The 17747-nt window shown below is 42.3% G+C and overlaps 1 protein-coding gene across 7 annotated transcripts in view; it reads left to right on the forward strand.

Moving 5' to 3' along the window:
* The window catches only part of ablim2 (actin binding LIM protein family, member 2), an 89347-nt gene that overhangs the window by 26188 nt on the left and 45412 nt on the right, over nucleotides 1–17747 (forward strand). For all 7 annotated transcript variants that reach the window (XM_041964633.1, XM_041964632.1, XM_041964635.1 and 4 more), the window contains exon 2: nucleotides 4653–4829. In XM_041964633.1, coding sequence (XP_041820567.1) covers nucleotides 4653–4829 — 177 coding nt within the window. The remainder of the gene's footprint in view (nucleotides 1–4652; nucleotides 4830–17747) is intronic.

Here is a 17747-nt window from a genome sequence, read left to right on the forward strand (position 1 = left end):
TCCTTACTACATGTGTTTGTATCATAAAAGCCTTTTCATGTCGAAGAATTAACTAAGTTGTTGTAAGAGACATTGAAGAATTTTGTTTTCAGTGTGATGTGAATGTAGCATTGGGATGTTCTCAGTCTCAACATTTATTCTGTCTGTCTTTGAGGAAAACACTTCATATGTATCTTCTCATGTATTATTAGTGACCTGAATATGAAGTAATTGGATAAATGTACGGGTTCTTCATGGTGCAGCAGAGAGAGATGTTATGTATCTTTATGGTGTAGCCACATGCCTATGTTTGGGCAGTTATATGGTACACGTGTGCAGATGGTAAGCTGCAGACCTCAATGGTCAGTGTGTGTTCCCAGAGGCTTCCAGTGGTGTGACTATATGCTGTGGAGATGTGTAGTGTTGCATTGCTCAGATAGCTGCCTGCCTGGCTGTGACATTTTGGACAACGGCATCAGTAGTGGCCGTCAGCCAGAGAACAGACACCAGAAAGGCTGATTGATGATATGGACAACTGGGCCTGGAGAAGACAGGGCACTGGCAGGGGTAGGGGGGGTGGGAGGGGGAGGGCATGCTACATGCTGCTACACACGGCATAGTCACTCTCTGTCCTGCATCACAGAAAGAAAACTCATTCATTCCTTATGTCACCTACATCCATCTGAATTATTTCTTCTCCCTACTTCCTCTGCTCAATCTCTGTAAAGACCTTTCTTCTTCTGTCATTTGCTCTCACTCCATCTACTCCACAAACCTTTTTTCAGTCTTTATGGACTAAGCAAGGTCACTGAGGTCTGAACCTTTGACCTTTTTACTACAAGTTGCTTGCAAGGACAGAAGAAACTTAGTCCAAAGTATGCCTTTGATATGTACGAGTACGTTTTGGCATCCACTCACAGTTTTAGACGTAATTTCTTCCTTGCTGACTACTGGTGGTGACTTGTGGCAATGTATGACCAGGTGATTCAAGTGCACTCTGGGAGATAAATTTGTACCAGTGTTGCATATAAAATAAGGGTCTATGATAAGGGTCTATGTGGCCTGAAGCGGGAAAAGATGGGCACCACCCAGCTTGAAGAAAAGCTGGACTTGTTGGAGAAACAGCAGGGACAATGATACCATCGCTTCCTGGCAGGTCTGCCCTCAGACTAACAAGCAACATAAACTTATGGCAAAAAGATCGATTGTTGCCATGGTTGCTGGGAATTCTGAAATTCCTGAAACATGAAGATTCAAGTCAGTGCTCTGCCAACGACTTCTAAGAAGGACATGAAAGAGCAGCAAGTTAATATGGATTGCGCAGACTACTCATTACTCATTTTGTCGGCTATCATATATAAACAGCAAGCTGCCCCCCGCTCCCTCACTGACAGATTATTGGACCCTTACTCAGACCACTACGAGCGTCCTGGTTACTGGCAGCCACAATGTCTGCAAGAACTTGCTGGATTCTACATCTGGCCCAAAAGATCATCTCCTGTCTCCTCTTCATCCCCAACCCTCCTCCTCTATTTGCTGTTTGAAGAGGAAGTAAAGACACTGGATCCCCCCCAACAGGTGCAAGGGTGCAGCAATGCACCCTGGGTCAGATCAGGCTCCCCAGTGACTACCAATCCCTGCTCCCTACCCTCCTCCCAACTGTTTCTCACTTTCGGGCTCTTGTCTTTTCCAGATGGTAGCAATCAACTGAGTCTCAGACCTTTTTTACGAGGACTCAAGACTTTCCCCTCCTAAATTCTTGTCTTTATTGCTTAGCATGCCCGCATGTACACTCAACACGGGTAGCTTCAATAAAGCTGCACCTCCTACCAACAACAGAGCCTGGGCAACAGTGTCCAAAATCCCTATTCTTGTCTTGATTCAATTTGAAAGTCAGCACATTTTCAAGTCAGAGATCAGTTTGTAATCTAGACATATGGATTGAATGAAGGCAGCTCTGTGGATTTTAGCATCACCCAAAGAAAACTTCATGAAGAATTTCCTTTCTCTGTATTTTGATTATATTTGCTTACCTCAAGAATGTTCGCTATCACAAAGGTACATGTAACCCTAACCCTTTCGCTTTCTATTTGAATAAAATCTGATTTGGGAATGATGCCTAAGCATAGCCAAATAAAATAATGGTAGGTTGTCATGCTAAAAAGGTCTACGGAGGTTTTGGAGGCCGTGTTTGTCTTGGACACACAGAAACACAAACTTCGAAGGTGAAAAACGACTGGAGAATGTGTTGCTTCTGTCGGTCTGGAGGCTGGTGACTGCTTTTACTCACCTGTCAAGCATCTTCCAGGCAAGCGGATCACAAATGTGAAAATGCTTCTTTGTATATAGGGGACGCAATATAAAGACACCTGAACCAAAATGTTTGCTTTTTTTCTGCATGTGAGATAAGAAGATAAGCATCAGCCTCACGTTTTTGTGTTAAATACAGAGCTGGAGTCAGGACATGGTTAGCCTAGCTTAGCATAAAACTTGAAGCATGGGGAAACAGCTAGCATGACTCCGTCTTAAGTTTAAAAATATGCTTACCAGCACCTTTAATTATGACTTACTAATACTAAGTAATTGTATTATACTTGTTTAACTCATATTTCAACAGATGTAAAAAATGCAGTGCACAGGCCAAGACTACAGCTTCCTCCAGTCTTGGCCTGCGCTCACTGACCATATCTGGCAACCCACGCTATTGTCAGAGACACTGCACAGAAGTACTGGGCGCATGGATAATCTTGTCCATCAAGAAACAGTTCCAGCACATGACACCCCCAATAACCAACTTAATGTTTTCACATTACTGTTAGAACAAAAGTCATGCAAACTCGATACTGAGTGTAAATGCTTAAATGTGTACATTTCCGGCACATTTTTTTTTTACTTTGAAAAGAGTCAGACTAGCAGTTTCCCTCTGCTTTAATGTACAGACGTGAGATTGATTTCACTTTTCTCATTTTACTTGCGTAGTTCCCAAAATGTTGCACATGTTTTTGTTTTATTTATGTATTGCCCTTACCTGAAAGAGGTGTGGCCAAGGAAGTGATTACTTTGATTAGATAAGTAAGAGCCACTCCAAGTTCAGCCCAAGTGTCTCCAGTCTCAATGAAGTGGTGCTTAAACTTTAGAGGGAGAAAAGTGTCAGGATGGCTAAATGTGCTTTTCGTTTTTCCACATAATGGAGTAGAGAGAAACATTCTAACTTTAACTTAATCTAAGTCAAAATATTGTGCCAATAAAACACCCAATAAACACCCAATGAACTGAGCAAACCTGAAACGAGGATAACGTCCACCAGAAGGGAGTTCTTGGTAAGTTTCCAGAAAGCAGCGCTGTCTGACTCGCAGCTATTATCCCTACATTTCCTCCCACTGTCTCTTTCTCTAAATCAATTCATTCGATGAACTCCTCTCTCCAAGCCCAGTTACCGGTAGCCATGTAGGCCCCATGAAACCGGTCTGACAACACGAATGTTTCCTGTGAGCACAAAGGGCCTTTTATTCAGCTGATGCCCCACTCCGTATTGAAAGGCTGATCAGTGTGTGAGCATATTCTGCCGGGGTTATGATGAAAGGGGGAAAGGGTGAGGTGTACTGATGATGATGTTAGGATGAAGAAGGCTCTCACAGTGTGTGTTTGAATTCTTGTGTTGTCCTAGAGGTTTCTGGGGTGTTGCTCTGCTCGCTTGTTTTTCATTTTTGGTGGTGACACAATTTTTCTTGGCACAAATCCATGCGTGTGTGTGTGTGTGTGTGTGTGTGTGTGTGTGTGTGTGTGTGACATCTATCCTGGCATTGTGGGGACATAAACCTGTGCATGCCTTAAGGGGACTGGGTCCTGTCAGCATCAATCATTCAGTTTTACAGTCAACACTGGTTTAAGACTTATTTTAGGCTTAGGTTAACTTTAGGGTTAGGGTTAAGCATGTAGTGTTTACAGTTAACGTTATGTCTGAATGGAAGACGCTGCAATGTCCCCGTAAGTGACGGAAATGCATTTTTCTGTTTCTCTGTATGCGTGCACAAAAGAAAAAAAGAAAAATAAAGAACATTGCTTTTTCACACCCTTGTCTGATGTGACATCCCAGATGATGACTGGGATATTTTTGGATTAAAGAAATGTTTGATTGTAATAATAAAGGATGACACTGTGAGAAAGTTAGATGTGTGTGTTTATTAAAAGGATGATACTTGAAGCTTGAAAACCCAAATGGGGACAAACATACTATGAGTTTTGTTCAGATTACGTGAATTGTAGCTCTTAACCTTTCCCTTTATTTTGGAACAGTCCTCAGTTTGGCGTGGCCCTCCAAGCACAGGTGTGAGGGGAAGAATGGTAAAATAGGATGCAACTCAGGATGAAGCCCATGTATTAGGCTGAAACAGCAGATTTCATCCAGTTTGAAGCTGCATCATTGGCCTGTACCGTTCCACTAGATGTTTGCATGATGTATGTGGGTAGTGCTTGGGAAGGGGAGGAACTGAGGAAAAGGGACAAGGAATTAAAACTCCAAACTTTACAAGTCGACCACACTGTCCGATTTACCACAAAGTCCAGCAAATCCAAATGTCAGTTTAGCTGCTCATCATCGCTTGTGTGTGTCTGTGTATACCTTCCATCAATACCGGAAATAAGATCTAAAATTCAATTGTGTCTGTCTCCAGTGTTTCAGCAGCAGGCTGTCCACAGCCCTCTGGAGCAGAAGAAGCAGAAGCAAAAGCAGGGTGGAGGAGGAGGAGGAGGAGGACCTATCCCCTGTCAGAACTGTGGGAAGCCGTGCAAAGGGGAGGCCCTCCGGGTCCAGAACAAACACTTCCACATCAAATGCTTTGTCTGTAAAGGTATGTAACAGCCAGCTATCACCTCTCACCTCCACAATGTCACCCAACGACCCTCAACTCACACAACCTTGGGACTGTAAAAAGGCTGCATATCTGAGACTGGCAGAAACATACCTTCTAAAGGAAATAAAGACTCAAGCCAAATGACCATATGAGTAAAAAAGAAACGTGTTGAAAAATTAACAATATCCTGTAGAGGTCAATAAAAGAAGCAATAATATGGAGATGTTAAAGGAGAAATTATTTATTTTTAGAAGAGAAAATTTGCCAGTAAGGGACTTATTGATTAAAATTAAAAGAAACAAATGATCTGTGGAAAGAAAGAGATGAATGTACGTTCTTACACATTCTTCTGTAATTATTTTCTACGTGACACAAGCAAGTTGCATCTGAAGGCGTTCTGGGATAGCAGGACTGACCAGTGGTGTGAACGATATGCCACAGTGGTTTACAAAAACTCACTCACTAGCACAGAAAACATTATGCAGCGGCGTGCAGGGAGTTTAGTTTTCACCAGCTGTAGACATCGCTGACGGAGGAGAACAGTGTTGCAACCACAGAGTTCCTCCGAGGATTCAGCTACAAACATACATGTTTGTAGTGTGCGCTTGAAAAGATGCATAAAATGTTGGCTAAAATATTAAGCTGCTTAATTATGCAGCGCTTGCTAATATAAACGTGCACAAATCTTTTGCACTGAGTTCAGTTTGTGCGATTTTTGCACCATTGACCAATATGCTACCAAACCTTAGCACCACCTACTGTATGTTATGAGGATGCATTAATTCATTTCACTGCGCCTCTTTTTGGTGTGACCAAGCCTTTACTTTATTCTTGCTCTGATTAAGGTACAAAAAACTAACAAGAGGCCACAATCAATTTAGTGCAACTTTGTGGCAAATATTGAATCTACATTGTTGTAAAGTTATTTAATTCATAGTTCAGCAATAAGAGAAAATCTGATGGGTCGGTCAGGTCTAATCGGTCACAGAGATAAGTCTGGGGTACACTGTGTGTGTATGAGAGAAGGGTATTTTTTTTGTGTGTGTGTGTATTTCTGGATGTGTGGCTGCAGGTGTCAGATACTTGAAATCTGAGTGTGTGTTATATGTGTGCGTGTTTTTTTTTTCACTTTGTATGTGAGTGGATTTCACAGGAGCGCGCCCCTCCCAGCCCAGACCCTTAACATGCGTCTCGTATCAGGCTGCTGTTGTTGTCAACACACACTCCAGTTGCTAGGCTACCATGGGGGTCGCTACATTGTCGGCAGCTTCCTGGAGTTTATCGCCTTTAATCTGCCGCTGATCAGCAGACTCCCTGTCTGTACATTGTACAACCCGAGCATGAACAGGGGATGAAGGAGCAGAGTGCGGCAAACCCACGATGCATTCGAGATGATGACATGAGTCAACTGCAATTGATGATTGGTTTATTTTAGCATGATCTTAAAGGATTGTGCAGTTCATCACAACTTGGACCTTATTTTCATAGCCCCGACCATCATTCCTCACAGTAATAACACTGCATACTGACAAATACTGAGGATCAGAGAATGTGGTGACCTCGCTGAAGAATGATCCAGTAAACAGGAACAAGTTGTATCAAACTGGAATGATCCTTTAACTGTTTTAGTGTCTTAGTTGATTGGCAGGTCTTAACCCTTTCTGAAAATACTTACACGAGGTCGGTTGGTTGGCTAGATAATGTTTTCAGCTACTAGAAAACACCTTTTACCTATAAGAAGTGCTTATAAATTGTTCGCCATCCCCAGTGGTGAAATGCAAATAAATACTCATGTACTGTACTTGAGTACAACTTTAAGGTACCTGTACTGTAATTTCATTCTATTGACTTTTACAGGGCAGAAAGGAATTTGATTGGTCAAAAGAGAAGACCAGTAAAATCATACAGTAGACTACTGGTCAGGTCAAGAATAAACACTGATGCTCAAATAGTTTGGTGTTTTGACCACCATCTACCTCAATGGCTGTTCCCGGCCTAAGAGCAGTATCACTAGTCATATATTACACCAACATTTGGGTGACATAATAAACACCTATAACACACCGTGCCTGCCCTACGATCAGCATTATCCTGTAAATAGTAACCTGATTTGGCAGTTGCATGGTATATTTCGAACTTCACAGCATTGTTTACCCAGTGGAAGCATTAATCTGTATCCAATAAGCTCTTAGCACAAGGCATTATGTCCCTTGCATCTAAAAACCCCCCACAAAATTTGTTGCATTACGTACATTTCAGAGGAAAATATTGACTCCATTTTTCTTCACAGTAATAGTTATTAGTTACTTTACAGATTAAGATTCAACACACACAACTTGTAATTTACTTTATCCAACAGTATATTAAAAAAGTCAAACTCAAAATACTGCTTACATGTATCAGTAGTAATAAGTCAATATTGTAATATATATTCAAATATTATACTCACACTGATATCACACTGTTACTGGTAGTGGAATATTTTTAAATTGTGGTACTGATTTGAATACAAAAAATACACTGTGCTGACAGTGATGTGTGGCATTACGTTGTTTTAACATTAATATTTCACAATAACACAACTGTTGCTTCATTTATTGATTGGCTACTTCTTTTTACCAAAGCCTGATTAGTAGAAAATGACATAAACTACATTGTGTTGAGGGGTTAATTTTATTGTGAAGGAGTGAGACTCTCATGTCTTACTAATTGAGCTGAGTTTGTTTGTTTTTTTTTCATGTCTAACTTAAAAAGAAATTAGAAAATTGTGATGATTACACGCCGCAGGTCACACACACCAATTACTAATATGAATTCATCAGCTGTTAATACTTGAAAGTCATTATTTCATAGTAACTGGAGGTCGTGGATGAAGTTATTTGGCTTGCTTTCTAAAGAGCTTAATTAGGAAGCATGGGCCTGGCTAATTTAATGGCAGGCATTCAGGAGGTGTATTAATATCATGTAGACACAACAGTCAGAGGAGTTATGTAAGTATGCCGCTCACACCACTCAGTTCACGCATAAAATGCCCGGCTCTTTCTCCGACCCAGAAATCCAAAGCATGCGTGCATTAATTGAATTTCCAGCTCATGTGGGTTATTAACAGTGCTGATTATCCCATCATCGCGAGAGTTGGGTGGGGTTTCGGGGCGGGCAGTTCGCTATTAAAACGGCCAGATGTGGACTGACAGGAATCTGAAAGTCGGGCATGGAAATAAAATAAACCGCAGCAGGCTGAATGGGATCAGATTGCTCGATGTGCAGTTCAAACCCAGACATCAAAGAAATGAAAAGACATCTGCATCTGTGTCAGCAGCCAAGTTCAACACGGTGGAGCGCTCACTTAGAAGTTAGTGTTTTCTTTTAGCACATTCCTTATGGACACCAGTTGATAATATAATAAGATGAAATATCTTGCCCTTTTAATCTTTGATTTACAGACTATTAACACACACTGTTGAGATCTAGCTCACCTCTGACCAACTGCACTCTATCAACGATGTCCAGATTAACCTGGAGGAGAATCAAACCCATGACCCCTCACTATATTGCTGTATTAGTGCCAATTACAAGCAGCCTGGGTGTTAGCCAGCAGGCTAACAGCGCCAGGTCTGAAGTGAGGAACCGTCAACGCTCAGCTAGGCATGTGTAATTAACACCAAGCAGAGTAGGGGGGGCTGGATTAATGTGTGCTAATGTTAGCCTCTTTAGCGCTGGCCAGATATCAAGGTAGCTCTGCGCGGCTAATAGTAAACACAGCCTTAGTGTTTTTAGAAACCCCCACACGTAAATGTGATTGACATGGCTGGATTAACCAGCTGGAAGGCCTCAGGGCTAAACTAAGATAAGGGCCCCTATTGACTCACTGCTTGTGGTAATTTGGTTAAACACAAATGTATGTATGTAGAGCAAATGTACCATGGAAAGGTAAAGGTAAAAATGCAAGACCAAACCTAAAGACACAATAAAATGGTAAATTTAAATCTAACCGGTCAGATTTGAATGGATCACTCAAAAGTGGGCGTGGCTTAATGAACATGAGCTGTGGTGAGATCTCAAACTGCTCTGCTAAAAGTCATTTGCAGTTTTATATGATGGGCAGGGTTAGTTAGTTAGATGAGTTTCTGTACACGTCCCCGACCTCAGGATGGGTCATCAAAAATATTTTTCATAAGCAAAGAAAAAAGAGGGATTTTGATATAACAAAGACTTTTAAAAAATGTTTCTGCTCTGGAACCTTTCGATCATATCACATGATCTTCAACAGGAGTTTCTCAGTTGTCATAGAATGTCTAACTTTGTGTTTCACTGCTGCCAACATGTGATATGCTTTAAAAAAACAGTCCCACACTCGTACCTTTAAGCCTCGTGGACATTTGCTGAGCACTAATTGCTGTTTTCATGGTAGCTGCCATCAACGGCAAGCTGCGCGCTTGTGGAAGTGTGATTTATTTAGGCACCAACTGTGCCTGTCTCTATATATCCTGTTATGTCTGCATCTCAGACGCCTTTAAGCTGACACTGAGACACCACCAACAGCAGAGAGCTGCAGACAAAACGACCTGGCAGAACCACTCAGACAGACTTTTATCCTAATCTGTTTTTGCTTTCATGGAGGGCCGTCACATCATCCAAACAGCATTTGAATGCAGCGGGGAGTACTCAAATGCGAAAATATGCGGTCACACCCTAGTGTCGTCAAGTCTGCATGAAGCTGAATGTACAGTGGAAAGGGCCGTTGCTGTTGTTGTAGAAGGTTAACTGTAACAATAGCAGTAATGGTAATGATGTGAGCATCCACGCTGGATGCATGCTCCTGCTGTGTCGGCTGCCCAGGAAAACCGATATTGATGACCTTTTACTGCTGGACATTGTGCAGAGTAATGTGCTGCCTAATATTACGCTATATAAGTGTTCAATAAGCTGTACACCACAGTCAGCAAGTCTCCTTATCTCCGTAAATAATGATAACAAAACACTCGTCTGCTATGTTGTACGTGATGGTCCATCAGTTTGGATGGATGTTGATTGGCTGTCAGTGTGTCTATCATCCATTAAGTCGCTCTGAAAGTGACCCAATGATGCTGTTGTTGCTGTCGTTGTTACAGTTGTGGTGTGGACTCCACCATCCATTCAACGATTTCAATAACACTGAAATTGTAGTTATTGTTGTAGTTATCGTTCTTGGTTTGGACGGCCCTTAAGAGCTGGAATGGTGATACGGAAAGTTTCATTTATATCAGACACGCCCCCCTTTTTTTGCTATCCACGGCACATTCACAGGCAGTCAAGAACAAGCCCTCACAAACGCAGGAGTGGTGTCTTTTATTGCATTCCGCTCGCCTCTACATAAAGCTGAAAACAGTTTTATTCTTGCTGATGTCTGCCAAGCTAAAGTGCTGCTCAATGCCACAATGCACGTCATCTGGGAAAAAAACAATAAATCTATACAAGCTTTCTGCTTGAGGATAAAGATCTCTGCCTTGAAACAGCTGATGTTATTTGGGACCTCTGGATGCCGAACTCCTGATTTCCTGATTCCTGATCTCACAGAAATATAACATATATGTGATCAAGTGTAGGGAAATTCAACGGACTGAGTTGGTTTAGCTGTCATGACATGATCTTTATCCAGGCCTACTTTGAGACAAAGACAGAGATGTTTAATGACACCACTTCCAATTGCTTGTGGGAACGCTACCATCAGTGAAATGGCAAGAGAACCAGGCCGAAAGCAGTCGTAGCATCGATTGGAAAAGTCCAAGGCCATTGAGTGGAAGTCCACTGGCAGCCAGACCAGCCTTGATCTGAGATAGTAGTTCCAATCTCCATCCTATACATGGCCAGGTTGTTATCAAGTGACTGAAACTCCAGATTTAGGTCACACAATGGCCCCTTATCATTTCTAAGTGCTGAATGAAGACCATGAGATGTGGTTAAAAGCTCTGAAAACCAGCAAGTCGACCTCACAATTTAGACTCTCTTTAACATATTATAGTTTGGGTTTTCAGTAAAGCATGCACTATTCTTAGCAGTTATCATGTTAAAGCTTTTTTGAAAGAAAACAATCATAAATTAAAAATAAATTCTAACATTCACATAACTCATCATCAGTGGAATGCAATCACATTCTTGGGAAAATGTTAAGTGTTTTGTGATTTAACCAGGATTTTCAGTGTAGTTGGTCAGATATTTCGATTCAAGATGTTGGCTTTTACCTGTCATCGTCCCAGTGTGACATTTTAGGTCCAAAACAACTTCATGGCCAATACATGCAAGTCCCACCCGCCATTAACTGAGATTCATCTTTGAACAGAAGCAATAGTAGAGTAATTTTGACGAAGCAAAGTCACCTCTTACTCTCTAGTCCACGACTCTGTCGCCTGATAAGAACGCTGATATCTGATGATTCTGCAGAAGCCTGGATTACATGCAGCTATGCACATCCCTCCTGTCCAGCTCTCCACATAAAGGGTGTGCCCTTACTTAATTACTTCCTGCACAGGCGCTGGATGCAGGCACTGGACATAAATCATTCCATGATTCTTGCAGAATCATTCAATATGTTCGTAGTGGTGACTTTGGGCCAGGCCAGGTTTTTTTTAAATTATTTCACACTCTCAAACCCAAAGTGTTAAGCTCAACTTTAATGGCAACGTGGGTAAAGAGTCAGAGTGCTCAGAATGATCAAAAGTAGTATTTACTGTTCCAATGCAACTGAGCAATCTGCTGATGAAGACTGTGTGTAGTGTGAACCAGGAAGTGGGCCTTGACTTGAGATTGTTTTGTCAACTACTGTTTTCAAACTGTCAAACTCTACAAAATATTGTTGCTTGCATCCAGAGGAATGTAGACAATTTACCTGTTAAGATCATAATTATAGAAGGAAAGCAGACGTGGAACATAAACTTGAGGAGAACGTTAGAATGATATTTACTGTGTGCTGTGTGAAATTACAGCTTCGACTCTCTTCATACAGTCGGTCTTCCTTTGAGGTTTCGGCAGATTTATGGATTGTATTGTTTTTGTACAGCTACCCAGCCTGAGTGCGTTTCTTCCTGGAAGTGAGCTCGGTAAACAGCCGCTGCTCGCCACATGTTGAGGTCCTGATGGTCGGATCAGTGGTGTTACAATAGCAGATGGTTGCGATGTTCTCACCGGGGTGTTGGCTATTTGATTTGTCTCCTTCTTGGAAGCAGGCTGACCAGAACACAGTGTGTGTGTGTGTGTGCGTGTGTGTTCGTCATTGGGCCAAGAGGTCTGACTTCACACACACGTGTACTCAGGGAAAGGAAAAGCATGCATGCACACTCTAAAAATGAGTTGAAAAGCAAACTTTACATACAGAACAAACCATGTTGTGCAAATGATGCAGGAGAGTTTATTGGTTATTCAGATTTTTAAACAGACATGGAGGAGATTGGTGCAGATAATAACTCATAAATTGTCACCTGCCCCTAGCAACTGCTGCTGTAGCTTTTTGTAGCAACAATTATTGTGTTATTATCCAAGTGATTTAGACTATGGAGAGACCTCCGCTGCTTTCTTACCTTATTGGATGGAGCACTGCGAGCGCATTTCACCTGTCAGAAGTATCGACCTTGAATTTTACTTCCTTTCAAGTACAGTCCCATGGCTGGTCAGATCAATGCCCGCAGGCTGAAGACTGTCTAGTCAAGGTCATGGAATAGACAAGTGAATGATCTACTCCACCCTCATCCTCGCACACACATTAATGGTGAGTCATTGTAAAACATGAAATGCAGTCAAGGTCCCACACGCACAGCAGTAAACACATAGCACATGTATATTTAACCCTGCTCACGCTCACGCACATGCACAGTGGAAGTCGTTGTGAAACGTGAGATAGCGTCAAGGTCACACTCATGGAAGGACACAGCACATCGTGTAGCGTATATTTTATGTGACGCCATACGATGTCTGTCAACAGTGTCTCCAGACAGGCTCTCTCAGATATGCCTGGATGTTTTATTTCTCCAAACTGAAGCTCAGGCTGAACTGGATGAGGCCATTTATCTTCACCTTCACCTTTGCCTGCACGTGAAAAGTCCAAGCTTTATTTTTAAAGTGCAGCTGGATGATGTAGCCTATATTTCTTATTGCTAAATTGACTGCAGAATGGAGAAGGCATTTTCAAAACGTGACACAGACATGATGGAGCAGCGTGTCGCCCGGGCGGGTGTATGACACACTTTTGACGTGACTGGTTGGCAGAGCAACATTAGCATTAATTTGGTGTCTTGTTTCTAGTGATTCCCTAAAGTCCAATATTCACACTCTTTTTGGCTATGTTTGGTCACCACCAACTCCTGAGATAAATATGTGGCTCCTTAGCTGCTAAATGCTCCACTTTCTTTACAAGCTAGTTGCTATTTTTGTTGCTAAATATGCTAAATGCTCTCCACTGCTGCTGGAAATTGCAGAGATGTGTGACAACTCTAATTAATTTCATTAGTTGTTCGCATAAACATTTTGCTCAGTGTGGCTTTAAATCCACCCATTTTGTTTGCATTTAGGTTTGATAAGTATCTCTGGTTTCAACTCGATTGCTTGCATCATGTCCAGACAACTGAATCCGTTACTTTTCTCTCTCTAGACGTTGTTTGTACACGAGTAAAACAGGCGCACCATATTTTATTTACAAATCACAACGGGGCACGTTTGTTGCGCATCCATCCACTCCACTTATTCTGCATGCTGAGTTGAAGGAGAAGAAGAACAGGCAGCGCAGAGGAAGCAGATTCAACAGCACATTGAATTCCACCCGAGAGCCTCTGCGTACATTCGCGTTATGTAAGTGGCTTCGCAGTGCATGAGATAAGCCTTTAGAGATGTTATAATCAGTTTCCTGTTGAGTAATCTATCTTTCAGCCTTGGAAAATGTTGTAACTAAGTGCCTGCTTTAGTGTAACCTTTATACCTTCTTCACAATGGCAACCTGAGAAGCACAAGTGTTCCTGTTAGCGCTGTTGCTGCGTGTAATTCTGCCAGAGCGCAGTGGATGTGATGCTTTATTTTTTCAAGGTTTTGCCAGTGCTGACGTTCACATCATCTCCACGCAACTGGATTGAGTTGTTGCAGAAAATCATGAGATACGGTGCCCTTAGAGAGCCCCCTCAACTCACACTGACACCTACTCCTATCACCACACACCCAGAGTTCAAAAGGTCAGACCGCCCCCCCCCCCCCCCCCCACCCCACCCCGTGATTCGTCTACGTTTTATCTCGCTGCAGGCGTGTAGCCCGACACATTCTGTTCTCCTCAGTTGAGTCTCAGGACAAAACGGCTAATTAGCTGCGTCATGATCTCATCCGAGAGCAGGGAGAGCACACACACACACACACACACACACACACACGCATAAACCACACACACCCTCTGTAGTCATGGAGATGGAATTTTCAAAATAATGAAATCGCAGCTTGACCATAACATTCAGTTGAGTTAAGTGGAGTTCAAGGCTGATTCTGATACTTGTATTTGTTTTGCATGGTTAATGCAGATGCAGTTGTTTTCTGGTGAGGGTGGAAAACAATAAAACCCTCAATTAAAACCAAAAAAGGAGGGATATCTTGCATTTCTTTTCTACTGACGTTTACCGCTCTCTACTCTGCTATTGACTGGAGTCTGTCTTTTACCGTTTCCTCTGGTCGCAGTAAGCTGTTGGACTATTTCTGTCAAAGCGAACGAAAGCAAACTCCGGTCCCCGCTCAATTAAACCCGATTTACTGACTTCCACATCTGACTCTGCTTCATTTCTTCAGCTTCCCCCTGCCTTTTAACACGTCCCACGTGAATGAGGGATTAAGGAATGACAGATAGGAGATATGCGAGCTGCAAGAAAGGGATGAGAGGCAGACAGCTTTGGCGGTTTCCATTAGGGATGACAGACAAAACTGAAAGAGCATCTTCTGTCTCCCTCTCACTTATGTAATGCACTCAGACATACTTTTTAATCTGCATTAGAAGCTGTTTTGCCAGTAACTTTGCCTTGTTCTGCACTATACATATGCACTTTCTGGTAGCGTTAGCTCTATGAATGATGAATGATCCAACTTGAGCTCGTATGGGCTCGGCTGCTGAGCTGCTTAAGCAACTAAGTTATAATACAGTAAGAAGAGGAGTCCATGTGCCAACTGGCAGCGCAAGTATAAATATACAGGGATTGAAAGATGAGCTGATGGGAAGCTGCAACCAGGCCTCTGAGTGAGGTTTTCTGTCTCCATCGCTTCTACGTTGCATTTCTGTGCAGCAGAGCGATTCTGTTGGGGCAAATCTCAAGTCAAAGTCAAAGTCAAGTCTCAAGTCATTTACAGGTCTGTTCTGAAGTCTGTCAGAGCCATTCAAGTCAAGTCCCAGGTCATTCAAGATGAGTCTCAAGTGAAATCTCAAGTCTTTCAAGGAGTCCAAATCAAGTATCAAGTCTGTGAGAAACATTTCAGATCGTTCAATGAAAGTTCAAGTCAAATCATGTGCCGGTGAGAACAAGTCTCAAGTTATTCGAGACAAATTCAAGTCTCAATTCTCATTCTGAAGTCATTCAATTCAAGACAAGTCTCAAGTGCAGTGTTTGAGACTGGCTGAATCTGTCACTGTCATGTGTACATACAGTATATATATTATTATTTTTTAATTGGTCAGAGATTTTACCAAGTCAGAACTTGACAGTGCTTTTAAATCAAACATCAAGTCCCTTAATTCCAAGTCTCAAGGTTATGGCTCTGATATATAAGCCAGATAAATTACACACCTGTTTAAACCTAAAACAAAACAGTGTTGTAGTATAAAGCCATGGTGTTATCAAAAGAGCTCTATGTAGCACCAGAAATGGCTTCTTTGTATCAGACAATGATGAAAGAGCTCTTAGGAACCCCCCTTTTTTCTGGCTGTACTTATCCCATCCGTCCATCCATCCATCCATCCATCCAGCTTTCCATTCTGCTGGTGTTTACCCCCATCAGCCCAGAACATTATCTCATTCGAGACAGCCAGACATCTGAACCGGATGTAAGAGAGCCGGTAGCAGCCGCTGGAAAGTATGTCATCCACTTCCTGAGAAAACATTCCTGCTCGTATTGTTGTGGTTGTTTTATTAGCATGCTGTAACCCCTGTGAGGGCTTGATAAAAAAAAAAAAAAAGTGAAATGGTACAAAGATTGTCCAACATGTTGGTCAAAGTTTTTACAAGGGGATAAAAGGGTGGGAGAGTTGGATTGTTACGCAACTAATAGGGAAGTGTTGAAGTTTCTATTTAGTGTATGGGAATTTAGACAAACATTGCAAACCTTGCTATTTCCACATCAGTGTGTTGTATGTCAGACCACGTTCTGAGTCCATTTTAAATTTCTCTCTGTAAGGCCAAACTTGAGCTCCACCACAAGCGAATATTAAAAGCTGCAAAACCCCCACACCTTAACCCCAACTTTTATGTACTGACAACAACAAAGTGCAACCATTATAAGTGAAATAAATCAGATATTGGTGTTTATCTTCACTGAACCTGGTCCATGATAACACAAATATACTGCGTGAAGTGAAAGGGAATGGTGCATGCAGGTGTCCTGAAAACAGTGGGAACTTTATACGTTTTTCATGCTTACGAAGACAGTCAGCAGCTTCAGGCGCAGCAATGGCTGTGACTCCCAGCTAATGGAAGTCTATGGGTATTTTTTGACAGCTGAGCTGGGTTTTATTTTGGACTGGCGCAAGTGAATAACTGTGGCCTGATTCGTAAAGAAGTGCTAGCTAAACACGAACACCACAAACAGAGAGAGAAGGATGGAGGAGTTTAGCAGGATGTACTTGAAGGCAACACAGGCCTAATAACAAGTTGTACCACACATGGCAACGGCAGGAAAAACCCAAACCAGTGTGGAAACATTCACATAGACACTCATAACAGTGACAGTGTAGTTTTTTTGGAGGGGGTTGGGGCAGTGGGTTCACATGCTGGTGTTAGCATTTAGCTCAAAGCGCCGCTATGCATTTGTAGACTCTTTCAGAGCTGCTAGCCTGGATGCGGTACGGTGCATGTTACATATGTAGCAGTTGGGCTGCTGTTTGCATGATTACGTATAACTAGATATAAGCAAGAAACCTTTTTAGGCTTGAAAAAACTGGGCAGAAACTTGGCCTCTGTCGGACTGCTGCTTGGAACTTTGTGTTTGAGCTGTCATGTACAGCATCATGGACATCGGTTTCCACCGAGACCCTAATGAGAGCTGGGAAACCCACCAGCACCACTCCAGCTGTTCCTGGGTGTGTCGAGCCTATTCTGTAGAATATGTGTGAGTTTTTATAGTATGTGTTTTTGAGTGTGTGTGATTTCATCTACGTTTTGTACATGTGTCTCCTCATACCCTCTAACATTCCTGCAAGGGTACGTGTGTGTGTGTGAGTGTGTGATCTCACCACATAACACAAATGTGCCTGACTTCATACTTTCACACGAGCCTGCGAGTGTGCGCATGTGTTATAAGTTCAGTGAGCCGTCCGGGGGCGCGACACCAACCAGCACAAACATCTCTCATTCGTCTTTCCTGTCGTTCTTTCCAGAAAGAAAGAATGGAGGGAAAAGAAAGGCGGGGTATTGTTTTTGCTAAAGGAGTGGAAAAATAGAGCGAGGTTTCCCCCTGAGTATGTGGCTGGCCTGTGATGTCATGTGGTTGCCATGGTTACGGTGTAATCACTGTGTGTGCAAGAGAGTAGATGGCGATTTGGACTTCCTGTCATGTATTGTGAGGAGTCACACAAACAGGCAAAGAGCAATGTTTAGACACACACATTCTGACAGTGGGATGTTATTGGCTCTTAAAGCAATTGGAGGATACAATCAGGCTCTGCTCACCACAATGTCTCTTCTTACTGCTTTTCAAATGAATGCCCGTAAA

This window comes from Chelmon rostratus, chromosome 23, assembly GCF_017976325.1.
Source record: "Chelmon rostratus isolate fCheRos1 chromosome 23, fCheRos1.pri, whole genome shotgun sequence".
Lineage (NCBI taxonomy): Eukaryota > Metazoa > Chordata > Actinopteri > Chaetodontiformes > Chaetodontidae > Chelmon > Chelmon rostratus.